This window comes from Mugil cephalus, chromosome 15 (genome assembly GCF_022458985.1).
Source record: "Mugil cephalus isolate CIBA_MC_2020 chromosome 15, CIBA_Mcephalus_1.1, whole genome shotgun sequence".
In the NCBI taxonomy this organism is placed as follows: Eukaryota; Metazoa; Chordata; class Actinopteri; order Mugiliformes; family Mugilidae; genus Mugil; species Mugil cephalus.
The window spans coordinates 11,600,039-11,614,149 of NC_061784.1; the positions used below are offsets into that span (position 1 = coordinate 11,600,039).

At 42.7% G+C, this 14,111-nt stretch overlaps 1 protein-coding gene across 1 annotated transcript; it reads left to right on the forward strand.

The window, feature by feature from the left end:
• Positions 1-763: 763 nt before the first annotated feature.
• LOC125021385 (serine/threonine-protein kinase pim-3-like) lies at positions 764-1,952 on the forward strand. Its single transcript, XM_047607435.1, has 2 exons — positions 764-1,612; positions 1,742-1,952. Exons 1-2 carry the CDS (start codon positions 836-838, stop codon positions 1,931-1,933), a joined length of 969 nt encoding a protein of 322 aa, XP_047463391.1. The 5' UTR covers positions 764-835; the 3' UTR covers positions 1,934-1,952.
• Positions 1,953-14,111: the final 12,159 nt, after the last annotated feature.

The following is a 14,111-nucleotide window of genomic DNA, read 5'->3' on the forward strand; positions in this document are numbered from 1 at the left end:
CGCGTGTTTGTATGCATGAGCATACACGTGTGTTTGCAGTACCTAACCTGAGTACTAATTGTGAGAGCATGCTGCTCTTAATGTTGACCATAAGAGGCCTGTGTGATCTCTCCACTCCTGGTGAACAACACTTCAGAGGCCAAGACTGTGTGATAACAGCTATCTTAATAGTAACCATTATTCAAGACTTCGTCCTTCCCCTTTAAAGCCCCTGTATTATATCGTATGAATATTATCATCATGTCTCTCCTTCACCTCTACCATTTCAACAGCCCCTTCACTGTGTGTGTGTGTGTGTGTGTGTGTCTGCGTTTGTAAAACAGTCCTGAATGAAGGCTATAACTATGCAGGGGTTTAACCCAGGCACATTATCATTCCCTGACTGTTGCTAGAGGGTGGAATATTACAGTCACCTTCCACACTTTCAGGACAAGAAGAGGGAGTCGCATAAAAAATGGAGACACCATATCTACTATCCATCAATCTTCTATCTATCTTTCCATCTATTTGTCTATCTATCTCATCCATCCAAATATTTACGGAGAGTCACTGTTTCCTTTTTTGCCCAAAGATCGAGATTCTATATGTACACACACACACACACACACACACACACACACACACACACATCAGAATTCTAGAAACCCACAGGTTGTGACCTCACAACCACCACATTCCATCATCACCAGACAACCAGATATCGCAACGCTGAAACACCCCGAAGACTTCTACAAGTTTTTTTTACTGGATGGTCAGCATGAATGGCGACACTGCGCAGGAGCGTCCTCAAGCTCTGAGAGAAGCAACCTCTGAGTCTGAAGCCTCGGAAGGAGCCATGGTGAAAGCGGCAAAGAGAAAAGTCTCCGAAACTGGATATAGGCCATGCAAGAGGCAGAGGGTCTCTGAGCTGGACGACAGAGACGAGGACACTTCATCCTCAAAGGGGACTGCTGAACCTAAGAAAAGAGGCACCAAGGAATCCAGCGCCGTGAAAGCCAGCAGGCAGGATTTTGAGTCTAAATACCAACAGCTGAACGTGGTTGGTGAAGGAGGCCACGGATCTGTCTATGCTGGTTACAGGAGAGCAGATAATCTCCCTGTGGCGATAAAACACATTCCCAGGAACAATGTCCTCTGTAAAGACATCTCTAAGAAGACAAGGCTGCTCCCTCTTGAGGTGGCTGTCATGAAAAAGCTAGCACGCGGCGCAGGCGGGAAATCCGCAGCCATCGCCCTGCTGGATTATTATGATCTGGACGAGAAGCTCATCCTGATCCTGGAACGTCCAGACCCCTGCGCCGACCTCTTTCAGTACATTGAAGACAAAGGAGGGTCTCTGCCTGAGGAAGAGGCCAGGCTGGTCCTGAAGCAGCTGGTAGAGGCAGGCGTGGAGCTCGAAGAGAAAAACATTTTCCACCGAGACATTAAGCTGGAGAACATTTTAATGGCAACCGGTAGCGTTGTCCCACGCTTGAGACTGATTGATTTTGGCCTCAGCTGCTTCACAAAGAAGACGTCGCTGTTCACGATCTTCTGTGGTACCGTTGCCCACATTCTGCCAGAATGGTACCAACGCCACACATACAGGGCTGGCCCATCGACAGTATGGCAAGTAGGTATTAGGCTCCTAACTGTAGGTATGAGAGCAACTTGTATGTTGCCGTATGTTTATGAGGTTTGAAATATAGTGTCTATATGCGAGAGGCTAATTCTGAATAATGTCCCAAATGGCACCTCGAAGGTGGGGGTTGTTCTGTACGAGATGCTGCACACTCACAATCGGTTCGAGACGAGAAAGTTCCTGAGGAACAAAGTTCGCATCAGCAAGGAGCTGTCGCACGACTGCCGGGACGTTTTGCGTCAGTGCTTGGCTATTGACCCGCTGCGTCGACCCTCACTGGAGCAGCTCCGGCTTCACCCGTGGCTTAACTGAGACAACTTTATCTCCCTCTTCTGACAAGACTGCTCACGTAACAGAGCTGTTCAATAAGCGAGCAGCATGAAATAAACACCGTGAACATTTGCATTTTTCGTGTCAGTTTATTACTGTTGACAGGGTAATCGAATGCTTTGATGAGTTATTGACCTCAACTCCGTATCCGTCATTTTTGTCCCCCATCTGACATCAGGATGTAATTTAAAGGCGATGATGAACAGAACTTCAGAAGTCTTTCAAATTTGCACTCACTTAAATCAAAGAGGATGTCGGACCCAGGAAAGGCCTCTTAAAGAGAAGAGAGTCACCTCTCATAGGTGCGACCTTAATTTTGTCCTTGATTCTATTTTCTCTATTATTTAAATACACACATTTGCTACATGCAAAATGAGCCTTAATCTAATATTTCTACATCCAAAACACAGAGTGCATATTATTGAACTATATGGTGTATTGATATCAACAGCCTGGTTATGATGTATCAAGTTAATAATTAGTTTGTCAATGAAATATACCTCTAAGTAAACTTGCTAGCAAGCTGTGACTTTCTACTTTCAGGGTACAACAGGGCTGCAATGACACTGGCAGCCTAAAAAGAAAGTCTTCCTGGACATGTCAAGTCTGGATTCAAATCAATTTCAGAACGGTCTGCACCAGCAGCACCAGCATAGGTACGTAATTACTAACGATCTGTCCAAAAGATCTGATTTGAGAAACAAATCTGATTCCTTCACACAGGATAATATAGGTTATAATTAGCACAATTAGATATTTTTCATAATTTAATTTACTGGCAATCAAATACTATAAATGAATAAGTAATGACTGTATATTAGGAAGAAATTTAATTAATAAACAGATCAAAAACTGCAAGGAATATCTCCTAAATCAAATTAACAACAATCAAACCAATATACAGTAATAGCGTGAGTACAGCAGCATCCTGTGAGATAAAGAAATCATTAACACAATAACAATAATTAACATCAAGTTAAATGCATTAATATGTCTGAAATATTCATTTTTAGGTTGCAAACAATTTATTTAGACTTGTCTCACCATGTGAAGACAAGGGAAAAGAATTTTTTTTTGGATAAATTACTCTAAGCTTTCATCCAAGTAGCATGGTTGATAATCATTTATTCACCATTCATTCACATAATTAGACACACACACACACACACACACACACACACACATCCACAAGTTCAGAATTGCCACTTTGTCAGAGGCCAAAAAGGAACTTCAGGCCTCAGGCTTTTCTTATCACTCATCTTGCAATTCCCTGACAAGTCTAAGGCCATCATTTACGGTATTCAGCTAATAAACCTCATAGCCAGTAAACAGTCATTTTGTGTCAGTGAAGGAGAGGGTTCCATTGATAAGGCCATTTAGCTTCTGTCATAACCACATGGTTCATTTACATAAATTTAAGATAAAATCCTTTTCATTGACAATGATAATTACGCTCATTATTGCAACACAAATAACCATGTGCTGCGAGTGAATAGGCTCATAAATTATTGTATTTAAGCCATCAAGGCTCTTTCTCTCCCACTGACTGCAATTGATAATTTTTCGCTCATATCAAATCATGGCTTGCATAAGTATGTTTTCAAGCATGCTCAACCTGCTTCCTGATGCCTTGCTCCACTTTGACATGCTTTGTGCAAAATGTTAAAAAATGTGGGATGTAGTAGAGAGGTACAAGGATAATTGATAAATTTGACCTAAAGTAAAAGGAGTCACTTCTTCACTTCTTTTACTTTTTTCACAATTTTCAACACTGTTCCTTCCTACATTTACCAGTCCAGCAGTTTTCAGTCTCCTCGATCTTCAGAAAGTGGTCCACAGCAGTGATGATATCAGCCTCGCGGTGAAAATGGCAACCAGTGAACCCTCTCTTGAGTTCAGCAGCCTACTTCTTCATGATAATTTAAGAAGGTGCATCCTCTCTTAGCATTGCGTGTCCTCACAGGCCTTTTTGAATTTGAAGCCCTTGAGACTGAGGTAGCGGGTGACTGCACAATTTTTTTTTTTTTTTGTTTCAGTTACCTGAAATGAAAATATGTAAAATATTACTAACTTCAAACTTTCTTCACAATCACAAAAACCTGAATATAAAAAAGACCTGCACAATTCTCTTTCTAACTTTGACTAATCACTCGCCCCGTGTACAGAGAGCTCTAGAGAAAATTCCCCATGCTCTGAGAAACAAGGTTAGAAATCATACGCTATAGAAAGTAAATAGTCTAAAATAAAGCAGTCAGATTAAACCGTTGTTATCTTGCCATCTCAAAATTCAGCCAGTGGGAGATTTTTTAGGATTTTCCTCTATGTGTATATTGAAGTTCCACATGGCTGCTTACTGGGCCCTTTTTTTTTTTTTTTTTTTTTTTTTACAGGAGTATGTTTTTAGGTGGAATATCTCAACTATGGGTGGAGGTGAAGGGGCAAATTGTATAAAAATAATTAAAATTGTGCATCCTAACCTCAAGATGTAGCAGCAGCAAAAGTGAACAGGTACAACTTTAACTGGAGGATGCGTAGTTTTATCAGAAATGTTCTACCAGTGGTAGGCGGTGCACAAATACTTCTGTCGTAGATTGTTGTTTTGTTTGGTACTCAAATTCACTCACTCATAAGTAACATTTTCCATCAATGGTCAGAGAAGTAAATAATCTGAAATCTGAAACCATTGCTCAGTGTAATAGTGTATTAAGCAGTGAATAAAATATAGGGTTCTGGCTAAATGGCAGAATGTGAGTGTGTGTGTTTGTGTCTGAGTACACACAGTTTGTCTTAGCACATGTGCATGTGTTAATGTAGGAAGAAATCATTGAGGGTTCCCGTCTGTTTTCCGCTACCACACTGTGAATGTCTAAACCGCAATTCTACAGGTCGTCTCCTGCAGATGGCTCCCCAGCCTACAAGCCCTCTGTCTAGGGGAAGGACCCCAGTGCCCACAACCCCCCCGGCATCCTGGTGCGAAGGCTTGGAGCTGCTTCGCGTCCAGATGGTAGGCAGAGTGTTCTTTTGTGTATATGAATCCATCCATACATACGCCCACACACACAAACAGTCATATCCCCTGAGCTTGCGGACCTTCAGGTTTCTTACCCTACTGACCACGATGTTAGGACCTCGTTTTGTCCTCACATCAACCTCTCCACCTTCTGTTGTCTCTCACCTATCACAGGTCTGCACGACAGGACTTCTCCCTATCCAGGTAGGGACTGTAGCCAGAAAAATTTCCTGCTCGGTCTAGCGTCAAATGTCCTGCGTGCTTCATTCACACGCCAACCTGGAGACCAACTTGACGACACACACAAAAGAAAGAACACACAGTTATTTTTCATTTTATAATCAAATCATATTCACCACATCCTCCTCCTTATTCTTCCTCTTCGCTTAAATGCAGTTTTCTAATGTTTGTTCGGACACTTTACTTCTTCTTACCGTCTATCAGCCGCTTAATGCTGGTACACAAATGCTAAATATCCCTGAGAGACCAAAACACATTCTTTTCAGCGTGATACCTGTCCTTAAGAGAAGAATATTGACTCGTACAGAAGAAAAAAAAATCTATGCAATGAGCTGACTTCATCCAAGGACTGCTCTTCTATTATTCAACAAACAGCTCACCAGTGAATTGCAAAGGTATAAGGAGGGTTAGATGGATGTGCTGTCTGAAGGCTGTATAAGCACAGACTTTCTCTTCAAGGCAAAGTCCGTGTCTCTCGCAGGTTTAAAATCTATAATATTATTATGGCACATCACACAATGTTTAGCCTGGTTGGGTTCCGGCCATATGGAAAGTACAGAGGCGCTAAGGGTTGGGGCTCTCCTTATATCATCAGGGAATCTGCAACGTTGTATAGCTCAGCTTCAAAGAATGTCTTACTTCTCGAGCAAGTAATTAATAATTTACCAGGCAAACAAACAAACATCGATCTTAGAGGGTATACCTTAAAAAAAAAAAAAAAGAAGAAGGAGAAAAAGAGTGCACACTCGAGCGGTAAAACTGCACCAGCAATTTAATCAGGGGAAAGTATTGTTGCGATAATTTTTGATTCTCTCATTCTTACGGTTGTAAAGGTGGTGGTGTACATAGTAGCTGTAGTATAAGTATAGTCATGTGAAACTGATTCACTTGAATCTATAATAAGGCACATGAAATGACTCTTCAGTTTTCTAATATATCTGATGTCACCCGTGGAATAGAAGTTTTGAAGCTCAGTGTGGGTGGCACCGGCTGTTGCCATCTTGGTGACTGACTCCTCCCAATTCCCAGCTGGGTGATGCCGAGGCAGATGGCTAGCTACCGTTGAGTGCACCCACCTGGCGTGCAAAGCACCCACGCCCAAAATTATGTGTAAATATCAACCTTCATATAAATTAAATGGGGGAGTTACATAAGGAATTCGCCATCCGTAAAGTTGTCGTGGGTGGAGAAATTAGCTGTGGAGACCAAAACTGCTTTTGGACTGTGTAAAGTTGGGCATTTAAACATGGGCACGACTTGCATTTTGAACCTGTCTAAAGTGGCCGTTCAAGGAACTGCAGATTTTTGGACTTTGTGTAGGCCAATTTTTCAGGCAAAAAACGAAGACAGAGAAGAAGGGTAGATTTCAGCAGAACATGACATCATGAAGAACATTCAACACAAAGTCATCTTTATTGTCTATTCTGTGAAGACCACAGAGAAGACGATAAATAAAATCATATGAAAAGTTTAAAGACAAGACGAGAAGCATGAGTAGATTCTTCTCTAGCTCATCACTTCCCTGTTTATGGGTGGATCTGAGCAGATCTTTCTTTGATGAAGCGAGAGGCCAGCATCTTCCTAAAAACTGGACCCATCCAGAATCAAGTTCCCTGTCTCAAAGACACGCACTCAATAAAATCCCCATTCACTTCCCACATTTTCCTCTTAATCCCCCCCATCACCGATACTCGCTGCCCGTGAAACCGCAATCACAATCTGCGCTAATGCTGTCATTCGATTGGTGCACCCGTGGAGACGCATTAGGTGTAAGCCAATAATGTCCTTCCTTAGACTCCTCACAACCTTAGCGGCTGTGGCTCGGACTCTCGACTCCCCTCTGCTAAACAACAGCAGCATCCCCGTCCTTGGACTGCGGGGCTCATAATCATTCAGCAGCGCTCTTTCTTTCCCTCTTCCCGTTGCTTATGAGCCCTCTTTGTCACATAGCGTGCAACACTTTCAGCTGCAATCACAAATAATTAGTGGATGAAGAGTAACGTTCACACAGACGGCGCCCACTGACAGGGCCACTGGCAGGGGAAGCTGCTTCATGGTGTGCCTGTTTAACCATATGGGGCATGCCCCTGTTAAAGCTCAGTCATCACCCTATTCTTCACTCACTGTGTGCGGCTTTGTAATGCGTCTGCAAAATAAAATGTGCCAGCTCCTCGTGCACAGTTTGGTTGCTGCTGAATACGCAATTGTGAACCTCCAGAGCCGTCTGCCACCGGTGTGTTCGAACTACTTTTACACCCCCTGGATGTAACGACCCCGCCGAGCGTTACCCATCATCCTGACAATCCAAATCTCCAGACCCAGACGGGGAGGGTGTGTTTCCCCTCCTCGCTGAGGAGTTGCTCTGAGGGATGCCTTCGAGCTTTGTCCAGTCTTCGGGATTGATTTTTGATAGTTGCCATTCGTTCCACCACCTGTGCAGTTGATTCACTGTTTCTCTCGTCATAATGGCTGATTTCCAAATGCCTCCCACCTACACCTGATGACCACGTTGACCCGTTCCGCTTTTAATTCTCCACCGTGGTCATGTCAAACGCATTTTAAATATCTTCTCCTCAATCTGCCGTCACGTTAATTGCGCCGAGCGCAATTATTTGTATTTCCGAGACACGCTGAGTTATTTTATTCGCCTCGACTCTGCCTGGAACAGCGAGAGACTGCTGCAAATGTGCCTCGGTTCGCTCGCCTCTGCATATAGAACTGAGCCGAGAAATTATAGGGCCAGACAGCGACCCAAGCTGGGCTTCACAGGGAAGGAGAGGGTATCATAAAGGTTTGAAATGGTGGTGGGGAAAAAAAGCCGTGACAGACCGACAGGTATCTGGAGACAGATGTGGAGTGATTGGCGTGGGCTAGAGCCGGTGATTGATGGGCATAAAAAATGTAACTGATGGTGAAGACAGCTTGACGGTAGAGGTGGCAGAGGATGGAGTGTATGTGAATGTGTGTGTGTAGAGTGGACGGGCGGCAAGTCACTTGACAATACGTCGGAACTACAGCACGAGTGTGTTTATTCACTCGCTTCCCCGCTGACCCACTCGCGCGTCCTCACCTCACGTCACGACCCACGTCTCCTCTTAAGACGCGCAAACTAAATAAATAAACAAACAACTTCCCCTCAACTAGCCCTCAGTCTCTGCCCTCTACTCACTTTAGCCTGACCAATTACTGTGGACTGGCTTCTCCTTTGTGCCCGGATATAAACAGCCGCCTCTCATCCTCAATCAATGGCAACACTCACACCAATTAGCCAAGCCTGAGGTAAAAGCTGGAGGGACTGCATGAGAGTGTCCTCAAACACCACAAGGGCCGCGATGGCCATTGAAGATTGGCATCGGCGGGAGAATTAATAACTACAATAATGATTTCTTCTAAGAGCGCTTGTGAGCGACTTTGAGAACCATTTCCATTTATATTAGCGGGTTTATTTGCTCTAATCTGACACTTGTGCTCAGAATAGTCTAAAAGAAAGACTTGCAATGATGCAAATAGGATTAGCCAGATAGAAATCTCCCCTTCCTGAATCGCAATCACACAAATTTATTCCTATGGGAATGCGCGGAAGAGGTAAGGACTTATTTTGGGACCCTCGTATTCGTCAGAAAGGCGTCTGCGAATGCAGCACAACAGAGAGCGTTAATTCTCACCAGTGTGCGACGTGAGTCTTTGTGTTTGTGTGCGTAGTGTGTGTATTTCTGAGTGTGCGCGCGCATATTTCTGTCAGAATTCTTCTCCATCTCAGTAAACCTCTGTAATTACATCCTAACAGAGGGAGGAATTAAACCCAGTTTCATCTATTGGGATGATGAATATGACAGCGTACTGTTATATAGACTTCATATCTGCAGACAAACACGCATAAATCTCCGCCTGTGATGGTGCTGCTCTGACGGCTGTGTAATTAAACATTGTTATATGAGAAAGTGAATTAATCTATAGTCTGTGAATGTGCCATCAGGATACGGTTGATGGCAGGCTAGAAGATGATTTAGCGGGCGAGACTGGCCACATAAAACCTGCGGGGCTCAGTCAACGGTAAGCAGAAATGGAATATAATTTGCCAGGTTCCTAAATGATGCCACTTTATTCATTTTTTATTTCAGGGGCGATTGTAATATTGAAGGAATTCCTTGAGGACATGGCTGAACAAAGGCAGTCACAAAACAAAACCTGAGAAAACACGTCCACGGCCGCAGGTGCTCGAGAGTCTGATGTCCTGGCATGCTGTATGAATCTATGGGGTCATTTAATTTAAATTACGTGCCGCTATGGATAGTAATTTTACCGTCTCGCCGTGATACTTAAACGTACCACTGGCACAACCTCTGTTACAGTGATTAGCGACGTCGTCTCCCACGATTAATGCATGGCACCGCTCCTTGCTACGTGCAATTGCCTGATTTACAGTGGAGTTCAACATGTGTAGGTCATGGGCTGTGATTAACCCCACCAGTTGTGGATCTTCACCTTTCCAAATAACTTCGCCCACAGACGATGATTACCTACCTTAGGTATTTCTTAACCCAATGATCTGACGAATTAAATATCGGAAACACCTAGCTGCCACATTGTATTTCTGTCCTCGCAAAGCACTTGCAACCTGTGTTGTGTAACAACATGTGATCTGTAATCACAGACAGTATAAAGATGGACGACGGAACTGCTCCTCAAAAATGAGGCCAAACAGAGCCGTATATTAGAGATGGTCAACTCAAATCATGGACGCCATGTTAGATACATCAGAGGAAAGATTCTGCAGTGTAACCCAGGTAGAGCGGATGTGCTACGTTGAAATAAATGACTTATTTTCACCATTAACAAGCCTGTAAATGTTATTGCCAACATCTGTCAACATGTAAAAGGCCCTCACTACTTTAAATATCTTAAGGCTGTAAAATGCTTTATAGCCCAACAGTGTGTTTATCCATTACCGTTAAGTTTGAAATTACTGAAAATTCTAAACACTCAGAAATAGTGAAAATTAAACTAGTCTTACTGTTATTTAGTATTAACATTATGACACTAGCATGCTAGCCATAATAACTTAGTAGTAACCCGGGCAAAGTTATGTGTCAATTAAATTTGGCTCTTCTACATGGATATAAATTACATGCGCACATGGGTTTCACAGTATGTATGACAGTAGCTGCTATTTTTCTAAGCCTTTAGTCTAGATGACTAGCTAGCATAAGGCTAGCATAAGGCCTGGTTAACTTCAGGCTTAATTCATTTGTAAAGCGGTAAGGTTTTTTTTTTTGAGATTAAGGTACACATTAATATAATTAATTAATATAAAGTCTTAAGAAACGTCAAAGAGAGAAATTGACATTTACCTCACATAATGGGGAGAAATCAATTGATATTGAGTTCTTCCTTATAATCTTCTGCTCCCCATAAGTTTCTCTATTTTTGTTAATGCCACCTCTCTATGGGTGAATATTGGTTAAAGGTGGCTAACATTATGCCAATGAAACACGTGACCAGGTCAGAACCAATCAGCATAGAGAGATATCTCAGGTGGTCCATTCCCTAGTTGGCCAGACTCTCTAATATACGGCTCTGAAGCAAAAGTCAGTAGAGCTCCCCCTAGTGACTAGCTGCAGTATAGGTCATAAGCTCCGCCCCCTCCATGTTAGTGGATGGGGATATGGGTCAAACTAAGTCACTAAAAAACACTCCAAATACATTTTTTTTCTAGGATGGTTTCCAGTTAACGTCTAGAAGTCTGGAAGAAGTGTGGTCAGGTCATCAATAACACGGCTCCACGTGCCTCCGCTTTCAGACGTACTGCGCGGATTCTGGCTCATAGATTTGGCAAACAGATCGTATTTCCTTACCGGAAAGTTTCAAATATTCTATCACATTTGTGTAAATATCTCTGCATGTGCACTTTTTTTTTTTTTAAACTCCGCTCAAGACCTATGGGAGCCAATTAGAGTGTAACATTAGATATGACAAAAGAGGACCCCCCTCCCCAAACACCCTCCCACCGCCCACCCCCTGATAGCCAAACAGAGGTTTAATAAGAGTGGTGTCTGGCACTCTCATCTCCTCTCAGACACGCAGGAAGCCCAGTGGTCACAGAGTTTGGGTTTAGATGAGGTCACTGCCCCTGTGGGCTCAGCTGGAAGAAAGGAGACAGTGAAATAAATGGACAAGAGACTGGAGAGCAGAAGAAGCAGTTACTGAGCCGAAGCCTGGCATGTGCCTCAGAGATATTATATAACAGAATATGGGATGAGATTGCAGATCAAATGAGTCCCATATAAGAGGAAGTCAGACCCATCTCTCCTGTGGGGAAATTTGATAGAACGGGTTCAGCTTTCCAACTTCCCTTGGTGAACCTATTTCAGTGGTTATTTTGATGACTCAGGAAGAGGATCACCGGTGACTAAAACACTGATGCAATTTTAATATTGTGTGTCCGCGCTGGAATGGGTTTCTGAAGACACGTAACCCGATCCAAGTAAATAAACCAGTGACTCAGTGGGCCGTTTAGATATACTGACCTTGTTTAATTACCTGATAGTAATGAATGATTCTTGAAAAGAGTTTTGTCTTTATAACTTCTTGTATGGATACACCAAACAGGAGCAGTGTGGGGGTTGATGATAATGACTTCCCAGTGGGGAACTCGGAGCCTGCAGGTGGAGCAGTGCAGCAGCAGGTTAGACCAAAGTGATAACACCACCACACTGCAGAGAGCGTGTTGAAGTGAGCAGAGTTTCATTCATTTTCATATTGCTTTACTTTGAGTTGCCTACACGTATAGACTGATCAGGCATAACATTATGACCACTGCCTAATACCGTGTAGGTCTCCTACAATTGTGCCACATCAGTGGATGGACATGGGTCTTCTGAGGGTGACCTGTGGTGTCTGGAAACAGAATGTTGTCAGTGAGGGGGCCTTTGGGTCCTCTGGGTTGAGGGGAGGGGCCTCTGTGGATCAGACTTGTTCCTGAGCATCCTGGTACAAGCCTGATCCACAGAGGCCACATTTCTGGTGCAGAGACGGGTGTAAATCCTTTAAGAAAAACACTCAAAACACCAGCCCAAACACAAAAAATATAACAAATTTTCAATTTCAATTTCAATCCAGGACGGAATTGAAAACAAGAAGGGATACCTTGTCTCGTTCTGCATCTGTTTTCCGACGTTGAGAACCAAAAATCATTTAACTTTTTAATTAAATGCTTTATCAGGTAATTAGCACGAGAAGTCATTAGACAAGTAATCATTTAAACTTGAGGCGCACTCGGCGCTTTGTGAGTAAATCACTAAACTTGAGCAGCAGTTTTTGGGCTAGATTACATTTATTCATCCATTTTTTTTTTCTTTTCTCATAATTTTATGAGAAATACGTCCATATCCAAAAATACAGATTTGCCACATTTAGAATTTACTTCAAAAGTAGATGGCAAGAAACGAGACATTTTGTGCTTTCTACTGCCTTCCTCTGATGTAGGGGTCTGCGAGGTCCATCAGTGTATATATGGCAATGGATCAGCGAACAACATTTGAACACAATTGCGTGTTCATTTTGTCTGACATTTGAAATAAGTCCTTTTAGGCTCCAGCTACATTGTCTCGATACCAAGCTTGCAACCCCTCAAGGGATCGCTGTACGTCTTGCATCGCAGAGACAGTTGGGAAGCATCTAAAGTCTTTCCATCGCTCAGTATGTAACTGCAGCTTCCCGCTGTGTCACTCAACTTGGGTTTTCCTTTGTTTCTTTCGACTTGTCTCACACGCGCGCACACGGCGCACGGGGTACACCAAGGGGCTTTTTTGTATGTCTCATGTATGTCTCTCGGCAAATGATGTCATGTCTTACATGCAGCTCTTTCAACCGGCAGCCAGGACTGTATGGAGCCACGGGTTCTTTTCCCGCCACATCTGAGTTGCTGGTAGAGGTCTGTAAGTTCTGACGACTTCACTGATATGCCATGGTTAGCATGGGTGACTTCCTCTGCAGAAAAGACATTTTCACCTCTACACCCTGTTGAATCTCTTCCGTTCAGAATGGCAGGACGTGGTGGAGGATATTCCAGGAGGAAGCGCTTTATTTTTAGGTCAGTCTATAGATCGGTCTTGAGCCACAAAAACCTGTTCTTCACACAGAATCACTAACAATCACACATGAGAACATGGGAACGGTAACTTGGCAATTATTTTTTTTATTAGTGTGAATAAAAAACACAACCTGTACCCATCCAGATGGCTTAAATCTCGACAGTGAAACACTGAACAATACACACATGACAACTGGCTATTGGACTATTGATTGGTGAAATCAAAATCCATGAGAGTTTGGAACGAGACATTTCAGATGGTACTAAACATAAAACCTGGATTGGCAACAAGAGTAATGGGATGCTAATGGGTAATAAGCAACATTTATTCTCTGTTAATCATGTGGATTGGCACTTAGGATGATACACAGTAGTGCAGATTGCATTTTATTATTTTCCTAGATACCTATGGTTGATTAGACATTTTTATATATATTATTTTAATTTTTAAGATTAAAGAAGAGAAGCTAACAGTGCAGCTCACTCCCATCACCATGCTTGGTGATTCACTGATACAATGTGTCAATAATTTTCTTAAGCTGTCAATTATTTATCCATATATGTATGGCAGTTGCATGACCAACCTACTGTTGCACATGTTTGGGGATAAAAAAAAAAAGAATATTTGAAGCGGTGTATTATTTTTACAGCTTAAAATGCAAAATGATAATAACAATGTATATGTATAAACTGTAGAAGGCTGAGTTTAATATAGAACACATATAGTAGTTAAGGGGTCCCTACTTAATCTCTCCATCAGTTTGGGGTCCTTGGCCTGAAAAAAGTTTGAAGACCCCTGATTTAGCATATGTTGCTTA

What these genes read in the sequence shown, in the direction of transcription:
- LOC125021385 (XM_047607435.1), top strand. Translation starts at nt 836, where the DNA reads ATGGTGAAAGCGGCAAAGAGAAAAGTCTCCGAAACTGGATATAGGCCA. An exon ending in GCCCATCGACAGTATGGCAA is followed by an intron (nt 1,613 to 1,741) that starts GTAGGTATTAGG and finishes GGCACCTCGAAG; the next exon opens with GTGGGGGTTGTTCTGTACGA.